General features: G+C 35.4%; 1 protein-coding gene across 6 annotated transcripts in view; it reads right to left on the bottom strand.

Annotated features, from left to right (window-relative positions):
- The window catches only part of LOC150086167 (uncharacterized), a 204,897-nt gene that overhangs the window by 31,947 nt on the left and 155,423 nt on the right, over positions 1-17,527 (bottom strand). For 4 of the 6 annotated variants that reach the window (XM_090374427.1, XM_090374432.1, XM_090374429.1 and 1 more), the window contains 2 exons: positions 2,747-2,776; positions 2,541-2,598 (listed from right to left, as the gene is read on the bottom strand). In XM_090374427.1, coding sequence (XP_090230553.1) covers positions 2,541-2,598; positions 2,747-2,776 — 88 coding nt within the window. The remainder of the gene's footprint in view (positions 1-2,540; positions 2,599-2,746; positions 2,777-17,527) is intronic. The other 2 variants (XM_090374428.1, XM_090374430.1) reach the window with 1 other exon arrangement.

Below are 17,527 nucleotides of genomic sequence, written 5' to 3' on the forward strand. Positions count from 1 at the left end.
TAGAAAATCTTTTGATACTGTTGCACATGGAAGACTGCTACACAAATTGGAGCAGTGTGACATTGGAGGCAAATTGCTGCTATGGATAAAGGGGTGGTTGAGGGGGAGAAGACAGAGAGTGGTAATCAATGGACACTGCTCATCGTGGGCTAATGTTATTAGTGGAGTCCCTCAGGGCTCAGTGTTGGGTCCATTATTGTTTTCTGTATTTATAAATGATATTGATGATGTTATGTCAAGCTTAATGTCCAAGTTTGCAGATGATACAAAGGTTGGCAGGGTTGTCAAGGACACTACTGACACTATGCTGCTGCAACAGGATCTGGAAAGGTTGAGCAGATGGGCTGAGAGGTGGCAAATGAAGTTTAACATTGACAAATGTAAAGTACTACACATGGGAAACAGCAACCCCAGAGCAAAGTATCAACTCTGTGGTACTACACTGACAGTGGTAGAGAATGAAAGGGACTTGGGGGTGGTTGTGCAGGCAAATATGAAGTTCTCTGAGCAGTGCAGACGGGCTACAAGAGTAGCTCATGGAGTATTGTCAATGATATACAGGAATTTTTACAGCAGGGATAAGGAGGTGATTATTCCATTGTATAAGGCAATGGTCAGGCCACACCTAGAGTACTGTATACAGGTCTGGAGGCCTCATTTCAAGAAGGATGTAGAGCTGCTGGAACGAGTACAGAGAAGGGCAACAAGATTAGTGAATGGAACAAAGGGGTACTCTTACGAAGAAAGGCTTAAGTTTTGCAAATTACAGTGTCTGGAGACTAGGCACCAGTGAGGTGATCTGATAGAGGTGTATAAAGCCTTGAATGGTTTAAACATGCTCAATGCTGATGGGATTCTTCCTCTAGCTCAGAAAAATCACCTGAGAGGGCATAAATTCAAATTGAGGAAAGACAGATGTAGGATAGACGTGCGGAAATTTGCCTTTAGCCAGCGGGTGGTTGGTTGGTGGAACAGACTCCCATCCCTTGTGGTGGAGGTTGATAGCCTAAATAAGTTTAAGGCTCAGCTGGACAGGTATTTTGAACGAACAGAGGGGTGAAGTGGAAGTGGGTTTTTTTTTTTTTTTTTTTTTTGGCTGATGCTGCATAAGCTTGCTTTCTTGCATCAAATGCCTCTACTAATGCTAATGCTAAGGTTACTATCATTAGCTGGTTCCAGAGGAAGCAGCTAATGATAGTGACTCTATTATCAGGAAAAGAGGAAATATGTTGTGCAAAAAGGATGGCATAGCACCAGAGTATGTCTATCAGGTGTAAAAGTTAGTAATGCCGTAGAACAGTTATCTTTTAAGGGCACAAAAGGTGATAATGCCACGTAGTAATTAGTACTAATGATATTAAGAAGGCACATGGCGATGCTGAGAAAAAGTTGCATGTTAAGATTAAATTTAAGTGTCTGGAATTTTTCCCAGACATAACAGGAAGGCATACATGATATAAGCTTGTTAATGAATTTAGCCCTGGAGAGAATGTGCAAATATCATGGAATAGAAATTTTCTCAACATGGTGTGTGCTTGTTAACAGGAGTGACCATTTTTACAGCTATGGTATACAATTAAATAGAAAAGATTCAAGAATATTTTCTGATGTAACTGTAGCAGCATTTGGTGTGTGAGAAAGCTGCTAGTTTAGGGGGTACACAGATTAATAGCTGAACAGCAGCCACAAGCAGAGTAAAATTTATTCTTCTGCTACTTCCATCAGAACATGCAGCAGCGTAAAAAACAAGGCTTGGGAATTACAAGGCCTGGGGTTAATTTCACTAAAAATTAGTAGCACAAACAAGAGGCAAACCAACTGATATGCTCTGTAAGTCATTTTACAAGATACATACATTAGTCAACCAAGCAAACTTATAGTTAGTGGCTTTAACTATATAAAAAAAAAAAGTTGTGAAGCAGTGATTAGCCATGAAACTTGAATGAGTTAATTCTTGCATCTTCTTTCCAATTAGTTGTGGTTAAATTCTCTCATGTTTTATTCAGTGATTGAATATGATAGGTAAATCACTTTCCATTTATTCAGATTCCATTTCAAATGTATGTATTTCATGAAGTACAGAGAAAGAGAGTTCATGCAGAAAATATTAAAGCTTACTTGGTAAAACTTCTAAATCCAATAAAAGACATATTCCTCTAAGGCAATTATTTAAATACTCTTTTCCCTACCATATTTAAAATTTGAAAATGAGGAATGCACCTTTACTGACAAATAATACATTTGTACAGTTGTGATAGCCTTCAAATATCAAACCATAAATTTGCATTATGCAGGTATGACAGGTGTCTATTTTAAAACTTTTAAGGTCTTTCAAAAATTTGCAGCTGCCTTAATCTCAGTTAGCATGAAAGAACATGAAGTAACAGTAAAATTAACAAACAGTAAATAACTATTGTCATTATGAATATGGTATTATGGTATTATAAATTAGATTAGTATTATTAACAAACAGACACTGGCATTTTTAAAACTGACTGGGCACTGTGAGTAAAATAGTAAAAAATATTAACTATACTCACTGCTCTGCAGGTACTTTGTGTGAAGACTCTTCTTCTGGTGTTTTAGATTCAGGTATGCCTAAATAATAAATGATCTGAATTTGTAATTTGAATTTAACTACAAGATAGTACTAGTTTACCAAATGCTACAAGTACAGAAGCTACCAAAGCTATCTTTAAAATTTTAAGACACTGAATTGTGTTACACATAATTACAGAATCCTTACCTTTTATTTCACTCCTTTTCATAAAGCAAGCTATCAAATTATAACATATCATATCACTGAGCAAAGAATCTCAGCTGAGACCAATTTCATTCAAAGTTTACATAAGATTTTAAATACTTAAAAAAAAAAAAAAAAAAAAAAAAAAAATCAATTATATACAGAATTAAATTCTATTTTGATTTAAAAATTTGCAAATTTTATTTTTTAAAGCAATTTTAATCACTGACATATACATGTATAAATATTATTCATACGAATGTTAATGATTTACCTTTAGCCTCAGCATATATATATTCATCTCCTAAACTTAATTCATTAATATAAGTACTAAAATCCATAAATGCCTATATGACATTACCAGTACAGAATATCAAACATTATTTTATTGAATACTGAAAAACGATGCATAAATGACTTCTAGAGCATCAATAGTCAATTTTTTTTTAAACTTCATTTTGACTAGGGAAATTAATAAAAATAATACAGAAGGCATTGAAAATATTTTAAAAATTAACAAATAAGTAAGTAATGCAAAATTAGCTACATTTTAAATTTTGCACAAAAAATCTATAAATCAATTTCTATGTCAACGTTCCAATTACAATAGGGATTTAGAAAAAAAATTAACCTTGAAAATTCTATGATAAGGACTAAGCAGTAATCTTTGAAAATATTACATAGGGATTTAAAAGCACAATTCAACCTTAAAGAGAACAGATTTTTCAGCTAGAAGTTTTCTTCCCCATTTAAATTAATAAAACCAAAAGTTCAGTTAAGGTAAATAAAACAAATTATTTTGTATTACATAAAACAAAAAATAAATTATTTGCCACTATTATTCACTAATTCAAGTAACTACTGAAGCTAGTTTTCAAGAATACAAACATCTGATTAGCCTTTTCAAACACGTATGAATTTAAAAGTTCAATTATGTCATTTAGTTCACTCTCTTTTCAGTTGTTATTAGAGGCAGAGTGGTATCAATTTCTTGTCAGAAAGACTACACTAGCATTTATATTGCAAGCACTGTTTAAGTGGTTAAGAAGAAAAGAAAATATTCTTTAGTGTTGTACAAGAATATAGGGCCAGTACACAATTCCCCATCATGGAATTACATATAAGGCAGAGGTAAGTAACAGAAGCACAATACTTAACAGAGTAAGAAAACTCATGTAGGGTAGAAGTAAACAAATAAGTTATGATTCATATAATAAAACAAATAAAAGATGGGAACAAAAGTATTAGACAATTACATTAATGAAGGCACAACAGTCCTCAAATAGCAAAATGATTGTCTACATTCTTGCTTAAATTGCATGGTTACAACATCAAATTATAATTTCAGATGGATTCATTCACATATAATACTCCATGGTGATCTAAGGAGGCACAGCAACTTTCTCAATAGGTTAAATGCATTTCATAATTTTCAAGGATAAAAGGAGTACCACATCCCAAAAAAAGAGAGGAAAAAAAAAAAAAAAAAAAAAGAAAGAAAGACAGATCTTGAAAGAGTCAAGGACAGGAAACCCACTTAGCAAGACCTGCAAAAGGACCCTCATAAGGAAAGACTTTGAATACGTGGGTCACAGAGCTTAGCAACCTTAAAGCTCTGAGAAAGGACAGTAAAATTAATGAAGACAAAATTTTTACTGTTATTTATGAGTCTAGAACTAGGGTTTTCTTTTAGCCAGTGAGTTATTAAGAGAGTAAGACTCTTAAGTCTTACTCTCTTAAGTCTCACCCTCAAATACCCATGGAGCTACACTCAACTACCTCTATGGGTAGTTGAGGGTGACAGTTTGGGGAAATTTAAGTCAGCTGAATAGTTACCTAATGAGGAGGGAAACACATAAGTTATTTATTTATTTTCTTTTTTATATTTTTTTATTTAGTTATTTACTTTCTTTTTTGGCTAGTACAGCAAAAGCCCATGTGTTCCTTGCACTATGTGGCTAATAATAACATATTAACAGCTAATGACATTAAAGAGTAGGAGATCTGCAGACTTACATAACAAGTACAGATCAATGTTGAAAAAAAGTCACGATTTAGAGATAAATTTGAAGGTATCTGCAATTCTGCTCAGATGCAATAGGATGAAGTATATGATGAGAGCCTTGTCAATCAATTCGACTCTGGAGAGATTGTGCAAGAGTTGTGGGGTAGAATTTTTCTCGGTGTGGTCTGTGCTTGTTAACAGGTGAGACTGCTTCTACAAGGATGGAATACACTTAAATAGAAAGGGTGCAAGAATATTTGCTGATGCTATCAAGGCAGTGTTAGGTGGGTCGGAAAACTGCCAGCTTGGGGAGATTCACAGACTAATAGCTTAACAGGCAGAGGCGAAAGTGATTCTTGAACTGTTTCTACTGGAATGAGCAGCAGCATGGAAATCAAGGTGCTGGGGATTTGAAGAAATGATGGGAGTCATCATGGAACAAGTAAATACATGGGCTGTGTTATGGTAAATAAGAGTAAGAACAGGTGCATGTACACCAATGCTAAGAGTATAGTAAAAATATTTGATGAATTTGAAGTGCTTGTGAAGATGTCAAAGACAGATATTATTCGGATATCAGAGACATGGTCTCAGACAGTTTTTAAATTCTATACAGTGGGACCAACTGATGATGTCACCAACAGCAAATTCTAAATGGGAAGCATTCAAGGCAGGAATCTTGGAAGCTACTAGGCTTTTTGTCCCAACTAAGAAATACTGTTCAAGGTTTAGGCCTAAATGGATGTCAGATGAACTAATGAGATTCGTAGCAAAGAAAAATGCATTGGATGCATATATAAAGTACCACGTGACAGAAGCTTATGGTAGATAAAAGCTAGGGTATAATTAAGTCACAAAGAAGGTTAGGCATGAAGGCAGATTATGAGAAATCTTTGGCAAAGGATGCAAAGACTTCTTTACTTAGGTAAACTCTAGAAGGGGATGAATCAGATTGGTTCACTTGATATTAATGTTTGTGATGATTCTGCTCAGGTAGCTGACAAACTGAATGAGTATTTTGCATCTACATTCACACGAGGAGTAATTTAGGGAGGGGAATGCCAAAAGATTATCAAACTCTAAGAAGGAGCTTTTAAAGGATTTTGTAATAACTGAGAGGAAATTGGAGGAGAAATTTAAGTTAAACATAAGAAAGGTACCCGGGGCGGATGGGATCTATCTAATTATGTTAACAGAGGCAGCAAAGGAACTAAGCTAACCCTTAGCCATAATTATGAGCATATCCTTGGATTCAGGGGAGATCTCCAGAGACTGGAGATGTGCAAATGTATCCCCTATTCACAAAGAGGGTTCAAAGGGTGACATGAGTAATTACAGACCTGCTAGTTTAACTTCTGTTCCGGGGAAAATTATGGAATCGGTTGTTAAAGAAGCATTGTAGGATCATCTGGACAAGACTGCAGTTACAGTTCAGGAACAGCATGGGTTTGTTAAGGGTAAGTCTTGTCTGACCAATTTGATTGGATACTATGATGTGGTCACAAAGAACTGGATTCAAAAAATAATTTTGATATCATATACAGCAGACCAGCATTTCCCAAACTTTTACAGTCACGGAACACTTTTCATCTCACAATATACATATTTACGGAACATTTACGAAACACAAGTTTAGCAGGAGCCAAAGAACTGTTTGCTAATATTTTATTACATACGACGCACCGTGCATTAGGAGCATCTTAAATTCCAACACAAAGCTGAAATTTAAATAACTGTCATACTTTCGTTTTTGGTCTTTTATTAGTTGGTTCCTATTTTTTCACTTCGGATTTTTGGGGAACAAAGGGCTGCAACTGTTCATCCTCATTTTGAAGTGCGACAATATTGTGCTCGTTTTCATCAACCACAGTTGCAGTACTAGAAGTACTTGCTCCTCATTTTAAAGTTCCTTTTTTCAGCCACAAATCCATGGTCATTTATTTTAATAATAATATTTCGAAATATTGATAATTGTCAAAAAAAATTTATACAAGGAAGTGAGTTTAGTTATATCGGTTCGCTTCCCCTTCTCCTTCAAACCCAAGTACTCTAGGCTAAATCGCATATGAATGGCATATTAGATCACTACATTGCTACTTTTTCATAGACATCATTACCTCTATGCATACTTCTCTATGCAAATCCTGCCAAATTAAAGTGTTCCATTTGATTCCATTTGATTATTAGTCTATACCAGTATAACCGGGGGGGAAAAAAAAAAAAAAAAAGCAAAGTTAAAAATTATAATGACACAAAAGTTGTGTACGCTACAAATATGCAAAATTTATTTATTTTATTTTATTTTTTTAATTATTAATTAAGATTTTTCACAGAACACTTGTTCCCATATCCTGGAACACTAGTGTTCCACGGAACACAGTTTGGGAAATGCTGCAGTAGACCCTCGCTAATCCGTCTTAATTGGGGGAGAGGTCATCCAGATTAAGCAGTAATCTGGATTAGTGAGGCAAAAGATTGCCATTAAAGACAAAAAAATTTAGAACACAAATAAGTAGAAAATTTAATGATATAGGTAGTGCTCGTGAAAATAAATTAAAAAAAAAAATCACTGTAGAGCATTTAAAAAAAGACAATACATTTATCCATCAATAGAAGACTCAGAAGTTGTACAGCAGACTCTTGATTAACCGGGCCACTTCAAGACTCCAAAGTTAAAAAAAATAAAATAAATAAATAATAATAATAAAAAAAAAATATATTCACCAGGAATTATAAAATCCAGGTAATAAATAGAAAGGACTTGCAAAACAGCCTTGCAAAACAGATGTTTTGCAAGGCTGTTTTGTACAGGGTGTGGCAACAAAGTTCCCAGATGGTGCTCTTGTGGCCATGTTGCACAATGGAAAACAAGCCTTGAGCTTCAGGTTGCATATCACAAAAGTTTCTAGCAATGACCAACAAACTGACTTAAAATAAATAAATAATATCTACATAAATGGAAAGAGAACAAACGTTTAGTGTTTCAGTGCATCACATGGATTGTTGTACTCCATCGCACCGCAAAAAAAAATAGAAAAGAAAAAAGGTTTTTGTTATTTATGTCAAGAGTGTCAACATTTTTTTTATAGTAAATATTTTGTTTAGAAATCATGAAAATGATGGGTAAACATAAAGGGGTTGTGATTTCAATTGAACAAAAAATTATTCAAAAGTTTGAAAACAGTGCATTTGTTAAATCTTTAATGACCCATTATAATGTTGGTAACCACATCATAAAAAAATAAAGGTATTAGATTTTGCTGGCATATCTGATACCATTAAAGGCATTACCATCAGAAAAACAATGAAACCGTCTCCATACGAGGACCTCGACAAGGCAACGGTGTTGTCGCTAAGCCAACAATTACATAAATTCATAATATATAAAATATGTTAACTTATGTACATATATAAACATATATAAAGTAGTACACAAATGAAGCGATATAAGCAATTACACCAGTCCGACTTAGAGGCAACAACAATACTGAACAACACGCAAGACACGTTACTGCAACAGGATCTAGAAAAGTTGGGCAGATGGGCTGAGAGGTGGCAACCGAAGTTATCACTGACAAATGCAAAGTACTGCATATGGGTAGCAGTAACCCCAGAGTAACCTAGCAACTGTGTGGTACTACACTTAGGGCACTGGTGAATTAAAAAGACCTGGGGGTAATTGTGCAGTCAGATATGAAGTTTTCTGAGCAGCTCATGCATCTTATCAATGATATACGGGAATTTTTCTAGCAGGGATAAGGAGATGATTATCTTCTTGTATAAGGCAACAGTCAGGCCACATCTTGAGTACTCCATAATGACCTTCTTCTACATCCTTCCTAAAATGAAGGATGTACTACATCCTTCATTTTAGTACTACATCCTTCATAAAACAGTCTGAAAGCTTCATTTTAGGAAGGATATAGGGCTACAGGAATGAGTACAGAGAAGGACAATGAAATTGGTGAGGGGAGCAAAGGGTTGCTCTTACCAAGAACGACTTAAGCTCTGCAAATTGCAACATCTGGAGACTAGGCACCGGTGAGGTGATCTGATTGAGGTGTATAAGGCCTTGAATGGTTTGAGTAAGCTTAATGCTGATGGGATTCTTCCTCTTGCTCAGATTGCACACCTGAGGGGGCATAAATTTGCCTTTAGTTAGCGGATGGTTAATTACTGGAACCAACTTCTATCAGTCGTTGCGGAAGTTGATAGCTTAAATAAATTTAAGAACTAAATAAATTCACCAAATACAATTCACTTCTTATCCAGTAAAATGAAATAATAGCCATGTAGCTACTATTGTATGCAATGTCTGTTATTGATGCGCAACTGGCATTAACCCTTTTAGAGGACGCTTCATTTCCACTTTCAAAAATAGTGCGTATTGCTTACAATATGCACTATTTTTGGAAAATTTATATTTTTCCAGTAATTATTATTATTTACTGGAAAAAAAAAAATTACTGTAAAATTTTTATATGGACTCATAAGCTTTAAGGGGAAAAAATCAACTGTACAGTAGCACAGAATTAATCTAATGGATAACAAGAGTCCCAATTAGACAACATTTTACTCAGAAATTCAGCATCAACTGATGTGTTTTATCACAAGAAACAAACAAATGACTCAAATATAATGTTCTATAAAAGAGCAGGGGAGGGAACAAACTGGATAAGGAGAGATAAGAGGGATTTGTCTGCTGAAAGTACTATACACTACTGTAATTAGGATGTTGCCATGAGATCAAAAGAGTATGGTTAGAGAAGATCACTGTACTACTAATAGTGTTGGCCAAATACAGACGCATAAGGAGAAGGGAAAATATCAGGTATGCTTGATATTTTCCATAGCAATAGATTATCAGGAAATCTCAGTGGGGATTTTGGTTTCTGGAAGACAAAGAGGGTGAGAAAACCTTAAATGCCATTTAATGCTATGCAAGGAATTTTGCACATACAGTAGAACTTTAAAAATTTGGAACATTTTTTTTTTTTTTGTTATTTCTCCAAGGGTAGTCACAGTCAACAGTACAAGGGTAAAGGGAAAACAGGCTGGCCGGACTTTAAAAAGTTTGGTCCTTGAGACTGTCACAGACATTCTCTCAGGTCTGTCAAGCTGGACTTGCTACCTGGGAGTCTAAACCACCAATAGAACTGATATTCGGATGACACTGAGGTCCAGTGGACCAAATTTTGGTGAAGTCCAGTTGGTCTGTGACAGTCAAATCCTCTGCTTGCACTTTCACAATGGTGGGGCTGTTAGTAACCATGGTTATAGCCCTGAAATATGGCACCTAATATAATGAGGTGACCACCCAGGTGTGTACCAATGTAAGCAGGGATCAAGGTGTGGCACCCAAACCACACAGAGGAATGCAGATACCAAATTTATGCATAGTGTTCCATTGCAAATTTCCAAAAACCAATATCATTATGTTATATTTATATTCTAGACTGCATGTCATCCTTAATATGTATTTTCAACATAAAATCATTAATTTGTGAGACATTCAATACTAATTCACAAAGTAGTATTTAATAGTACAGTCGTACAGGGTGTGGCAACAAAGTTCCCAGATGGTGCTCTTGTGGCCACGTTCCACAATGGAAAACAAGCCTTGAGCTTCAGGTTGTATATCACAAAAGTTTCTAGCGATGACCAACAAACTGACTTAAAATAAATAAATATCTACATAAAATACTAAAACAGAGATAAAATATGGATAAAACTAATAAAATATACAATAGCTTTTGAGAAGCAGTGCCCTTTCATCTCGATTCCCTGTGTGTACGATTGAACTGGAGGTCGATAATACTCTTCCTTTTTTAGAAGTTTTAGTCCAACGCGTGGGTTCCTGTTTTGTAGTTCCATTTTTAGGAAGCCAAAGTGCGCAGGCCAATTTACCAATTATGGGTCTGCACACGCCCCTGGTCGCGCTGCTCGCACTTGGGTGCACTCTAGTTCGATTAGTGACAGGCAATTGGAGATTTATAAAATTAGGGCTGAGCTTTCAAATCGCAGTTATCCACCTCACGTTCTAGATAGATGTGAGCTCCAGGCTAATGAATTTGTTGCACAATTTAACTCTCCTCGCATCAATGAATTTATTTCTACCGCCTACATCCCCTATTATCTGGGGTATAGGAACGTCATGTTAGGATTTTGCACCTCCACCATATACAATGTGTGCAACTTCCAGGGAGGAAATTACAGTCTATTTCTAAGGTGAAAACACCTGTTCCTCCTCTCCTATGGAGTGGTTCCATATACTGCATTACATGTCTGGATTGTGCGGGGTGTTATGTAGGTGAGTCCAGCAAGAGATTGTAAGATAGGGTTTCTGAACACGAGGTGGCTCTTCGAACTACTAATTTTGAAAGCTCTGTGGTCACCAAGCATTATTGGGTTAAGCAGCACAATCTTGATCCCTGACAGGATACTGAAATTGTCGACTATTCATGTGATTACCACCAGAGCTCGTGGCTTGAGCAGTAATAGTACCATGAATCGCACTAGAGGAGTGCACTTGCACCTCATTATGGAATCTACTGTTTTGCAATGTGATGAGAGCTGGTGATCATTACGTGTACGTAATTCTGCTCTACAGACACCAGACTCGTGATGCATGATCATGCTCAGCTGACTTTTGCTGTTGTAACCAATATATATATACTGCAGTACACCATTCACAGACTAAGCCGATGAAGTGGCACTTTGTCTCGAAAGCTACTGTATATTTTCTTAGTTCTATCCATATTTTATTGTATTTTAACTCTTTTATTTTATCTCTGTTTTAGTATTTTATGTAGATATTATTTATTTATTTCAATAAATTTATTTTAAGTCAGTTTGTCAGCCGTCGCTAGAAAGTTTTGTGACATGTTCGACAAGTTTGAAAATAAACAGATATAATAAACAGATGTAGCTCAAACTTCCTCCAAAAAAGGGTGGTACAGAGACTGTCCAGTAAACTAACAGGTTTTAAGTAACAACTGGTTTCATTAGTGGTGTTTTCATGTTCCATATCATGATTTTGAAAGGAGCAATAAACAAATATCAAATTTTGCCTTAAACTGGAAAAATCTGCAATAGAAATGCAGACTTCAATCAGGTCACATTGCAGGTGCCCAGTCTCCAGATGCTGCAATTTGCAAAACCGAAGCTTTTCTTGGTAAGAGCACCCCTTTGTTTCCCTCACTAATCTCATTGTCCTTTTCTGTACTCATTCCAGCAGCTCTACATCCTTCCTAAAATGAGGCCTCCAGACCTGAGAACAGAGTTGCAAAAGTTTGGGAAATTGTGGCAAAAGATCATCGTTTGACCCTTAGAATGACGGCTGATGAGTTGGATATGAATAAGGAGATGATTTGTCAAATTCAGTGTGAAAATTTAGGAAAAAGGAAGGTTTGTGCAAAATGTGTGTTGCACATCCTCATAGATGAGTAGAAATAACAAAAAGTGTCCCTATATGAAGAGGTTAGCCATACTTATCAAGAAAATCCTAATTTTATTTATTTATTTATTTTATTATTTTTTTTTTATGAAAACCCCAAACATAAAAGGTATTAGAACCTACAGTACTTTGTACTGTGCACAAGCTGAAGGTTAAGAAAATGAAAGAAGACTTTTGCTGACATTACACTTGATTTCTGTAGATTGTAATTATCAGGAAATATGTGTGAAGGAAAGTTGTTCCACAAAATGGAAGAATGAACTAAATGAATGAATAAATGAGGAAGAATAAAAGTTGATTTTCTGTGAATTTGAAGTAGGACAGTAAAAGGATGTTGACTAGTTGCAGCATGTGCTCAGAGTGTTTTGGAAGAGAAAGCAGGAATTAAAGAAGCTAATTCAGAAGAACAGTGCCCATAGAAGTATCTGCAGAAAATGCATGCAGCAGAAACAGAACATCTATGAGACAGAGTGGTGAGACACTATTCATCATCATTCTACTCTTCCATTTGGCACGGGTTGAGTCCCTATTTAGATATCGTTCTCCATTGTTGTCAATCTCTTGAATCTTGCATCATTTGCTGATAACTCTGAAAGCCTGTGTTTTCCTTTAGGCATTGGAGCCATTCTCTTTTGGGTCTTCCTGGTGGTCTCTTATCCCCAATTCTTCCTGTTATCCAGTTCACATGTCCAAACCACTGAAGTTGTTTTTTGTAGATCTGCTCTATTATTCTGCATTCAAAATTTAGATCTCTCCTTACTTGTTCATTAGTTTTATGTCCTCTCCAATTTGTTTTATTGATTTTCCTTAGACATCTCATTTCAAATGCCATTATTTTTTTGCCTTCCTTTCTTATTTATTCTCCAATTCTCTGATCCATAAGTTGCTGTGGGTATGATAACAGTTTCATATAGTTTAATTTTTAGACTATTTGAGATTTTATTGCTCTTCCATATGTTTTTGAGTTTGTTCATGTTTGTCCATCTGATGTTCAGTCTGTGATTAATTTGGTCAATATTACTTAGGTTTCTGGTTATTAGAGAGCCCAGGTATAGTTTTGTTTGTTGTTTGTTGTTTGGTTTTTAGGAGCATTAGCAACTAAGGCCATATTGCTCCGGGATATGCGGTGGTCATTCCCTGACCTTTCCGCATCCTTCATATTTGGTGGCGACGGGCGCCCAGGTATACAAATTTTTGTACTTGTTCTATTTGTTGATTTTGAATGTTTGTCTTACTTGTTTTTTCTGATTTGCATTACTTTGGTTTTATTTATATTAATATTAATTTCATAATTGTTGCTTGCTTTATCGATGTTTGTTAATATTTCTTTTAGTTGTTCTTTGGTTTCTGTTAAAATCACAATATCATCTGCATATTTTATGTGGTTTATATTTTTTCCATTTATTATTGTGCCTCTTTTTCTTCAATTGATTTCATTAGTTCTTCTAGGTAGATATTAAATAGATATGGAGATAAAGGGCATCCCCGCATGACTCCTTTCTATATTTCAAATTTCTCTGTTTTAAGGTTGTTAAATTTTACTATTGCTCTTGTATTTTTGTAGAAATTGTTTACAAACATGATTATTTCATGATCAAGTGGGATTTTTTGCAGTTTCTTCATTAAATTTTCTCTGTTTACAGAGTCGAATGCCTGCTTGATATCGATGAAGCACAGATAAAGAGATTTCTTCTTGTTCCAATATTTTTCTGCAATGATGTTTAGTGTGAATATTTGGTCTATTGTTGATCTGTCTATTCTAAATCCTGCTTGTTCTTCCCCTATTGTTTCTTCATATGTTTTGAGTATCCTATTTTGTAAGACTTTTATAAATATTTTATATATATATGTGGTTTAAAAGGGTAATGGGTCTATAATTCTGACAATTTTCTTTCTCCTTTTTTGTGTATAGATACTATTATTCCACTTTTCCAGTCTTCTTATATATTACCTGTAAATAAAATTAGATTAAACAATTGTGCAAGGTGTTTTAACATTGCATTGCCTCCGAATTTCCATAGTTCTGCTTGGATACCATCATTTTGGGTGCCTTGTCATTCTTCATTTGGCTAATTGCTTTCTGAACTTCTTTTGTTATCGAAGGTGCTTTATCTCTTCTATTATCTAAGGCAAGAGCGTTTTTTCTTTCCCCTTTGAATGGAGTTTGATAATATTCTTTCCATATTTTTTTAATTAATTGCATGTTTCCTGTTTATATATTGTTTTTATTTTTCATTGTCAGTGTTTTTGGGAGAGTTCCTTCATAACCCGGTAAGTTGTTTTAGAGTCATGACGTTTATTTGCCTCTTTGCATTGCTTTGCTTTATCTTCAAACTATTTCCTTTTAGCAGCTTTACATAGGTTGTCTATTTTGTTTTTTAGGGTTTTATATTTTTCCGTTTTCTTGACTCTTTTCTTTGTTTAGGAGGTTTTCATTTGTCTTTTATTCGTCCATATGTCTAAAATTTCTGCTATAATCCAAGGATTGTTTGGTTTTTGTTTTGTTCCCAAGGTTTCTAAGGTTGCATCTTTAGTAATTTGTTTAGTTTTCTTCCATATATTTTCCACAGGTAATGAATAGTTTATATCTTTTAATTTTTCTTGTAGTGTTTCCCCATAAATTTCCTTTATTTTGTCTTCTTCAAATCGTGATATATTTAATGTTGCTCTAATGTTCTTTGGCTTCGTATTTTTAAATTTCCAATTAATTGTTGCTGCTAGCAGTTCTGGTGGGTGTCAAAATCTGTACTTCTAATGGTTTTAACATTTTGAATGGATGATTTCCAGTTGTTATTTATTAAAATAACAACAGTTTTTTGTATTTCCATTTGGTGATGTCCATGTATACCTATGTTGAGATCTGTGGTAGAACAGTTTGTTGGTGATGGGAGACTCTGTTAGAGATGAGTTAATTAATCTAACTGTCCTCTTTTCAATGTAATCTAGAAACTTGAGGGGCACTGCCCCAAATGTGGGAAAAATATTCTATGGTAGCATGGATTTGCAATTTGTAGAGTGAGCAACTATTTGGAAGAAAAGTAACACCAAGAGTGAAAGAGTAAACCCAGTTTTTATATGCAGAGGAAGTAATACATGTAATGTGCTTATGCCAAGAGAGATTAGATATCAGGGTAATCCCAAATAGTGATACATGACCTGGACTAGGAATCAGAGTATCATAAAATATAAGCATACGAGCAGAATAGTCCTTTTTGTGAGATATAAGACAGGACTGAGTTTTAAAATGATTGAAATCAACTAAGTTATCTTTGCCTCAATGGAGAATTACCTGGACATCAGCATTTAATGAATTGGTATGATATTCGAGAAGTTGAAGTTGTTTGTGCAGGACAAAGTTTCTCAAACTGGAACTGGAAGGTGGAATCCAATGTGCTATCATCAGCAAAACTATGGTGGATAGGATTTCTGGTCAATGGAAGAAGATCATTAATATACAAGAGGAAAAGAGTTGGAGAAAGAAATGAACCTTGGGAAACACTAGCATTAGTGGAGAGTTTAGAAGACAGAGAGCCATTTACCACGACTGCACTAAGCAGTCAAAGAGAAAAGTGGATACCCAATTACAAAAAACAGTAGGCAAACCATAAGATGGAAGCTTATTTAGAAGATTTTTATGACAAACACGATCCTTTGAAATGTCAAGAGCAACAGCTTGAGTTTCACAAAACTTTTCCACTGAATTTTTCCATAGATGGGTAATATAAGTATCTAAGAGGGTTGGACGGTTGCTCTTACAAAGAAAGACTTAAGTTTTGCAAATTACAGTGTCTGGAGACTAGGCACCTGCGAGGTGATCTGATTGAGGTGTACAAAGCCTTGAATGATTTCAGCATGCTCAATGCTGATGGGATTCTTCCTCTTGCTCAGAATAATCGCCCGAGAGGGAATAAAGACAATTGTACGATAGATGCGCAGAAGTTTGCCTTTAGCCAGTGGGTGGTTGATTGCTAGAACAAACTTCCATCTGTCATTGTAGAAGCTGATAGCTTAAATAGATTGAAAGCAGAACTAGACAAACAAACAAACATTTGGAGCGAGTGGATAGGAGAAAAGAGGTTTTTTGTTTTTTTTTTTTTTGGCTGATGCTGTATAAGCTTGCTTTCTTGCATCATATGCCATTACTAATGCTAATAAGTCAGAATATCATCAGTGGATTGACACTGATGGAATCCATACTGCTATTGTTGATCAGATGGAAGGTTTCTGGATAGTTTAGGAGTTGGTAGTTAAATTGAGTTGTCCATTACTTTAAAAAGAGTAGAAGTAAGTGTAATGGGACGATAATCGGATGGGAGGGATTTGTCACCTTTTTAAGAACTGGCAGGATATGAGCAAATTTCCAAGCAGAAGGATGTTTGTTTGTTTGTTATTTGGTTTTTAGGAGCATTAGCAACTAAGGCCATATTGCTCCGGGATATGCGGTGGTCATTCTCTGACCTTTCCGCATCCTCCATATTTGGTGGTGACGGGCTCGAACCCCGGTCTAATCAAGAAGTGTGTGCTATGCACTGTCACTCCTTCCCACCTGGCTACAGAGGCGCAAGCAGAAGGAAAAATGCCTTTGGAATAAGAAAGTGAAAAAAAGGTAACATAGAACAGGATTAAGTTCAGGAGCACAGGTTTTCAGAATAATTGGAGAAATACCATCAGGACCTAGAGCTTTCTTAGCATCAAGATTGATCAAAGTCTTTCTGCCATCCTTTTGATGGAAGACCACAGGAGGCACTGAATGGAGTATATTGGGAATGGTGAAAGGTGTTTTACCAAGATCATCAATACATGAGTTGGAAGAAAAGTAGGATGCTAGCAGATCAGCTTTATCTTTGGCTGAAGTGGCAATAGAACGGTCTGGTTTTGAAGAGGTGGGAACAGAGATGAGCAAAAGTTGCAGCCAATAGCTTTGGCCAGTAACCTAAATGCTCAACTACCATTTGGACAAGAAACAAATTTTCTATTCTTAGCCTGTTCAAAATGTAGTTTGGACTGATTAATAGCTGCTTCACAATTGTTGCCACCTTTGGTGTAGGCAGAAAATGAGCTTGGAGATTTGGATATAAGCCAATTACAATATAACATTCTAATTAAACAGCCTTAGCACATTTATTGAAAAACTAAGGATTAGATAAAAGATGAGATTTTAGGGTGGAGTATGGAATAAAGGATTCCATCCTTACAAGAATAATTTCAGTGACACAAACGGAGAAAATGTTGACAGAAAAAGATTTGAAATGGTAATCCTACCAAGGAAAAGAAATCTCACAGATCATCCCATTTTGCATTCTTGTAATACCAAACAACACAA

This window comes from Mastigoproctus giganteus, chromosome 5, assembly GCF_048544385.1.
Source record: "Mastigoproctus giganteus isolate SK-2022 chromosome 5, ASM4854438v1, whole genome shotgun sequence".
Lineage (NCBI taxonomy): Eukaryota > Metazoa > Arthropoda > Arachnida > Uropygi > Thelyphonidae > Mastigoproctus > Mastigoproctus giganteus.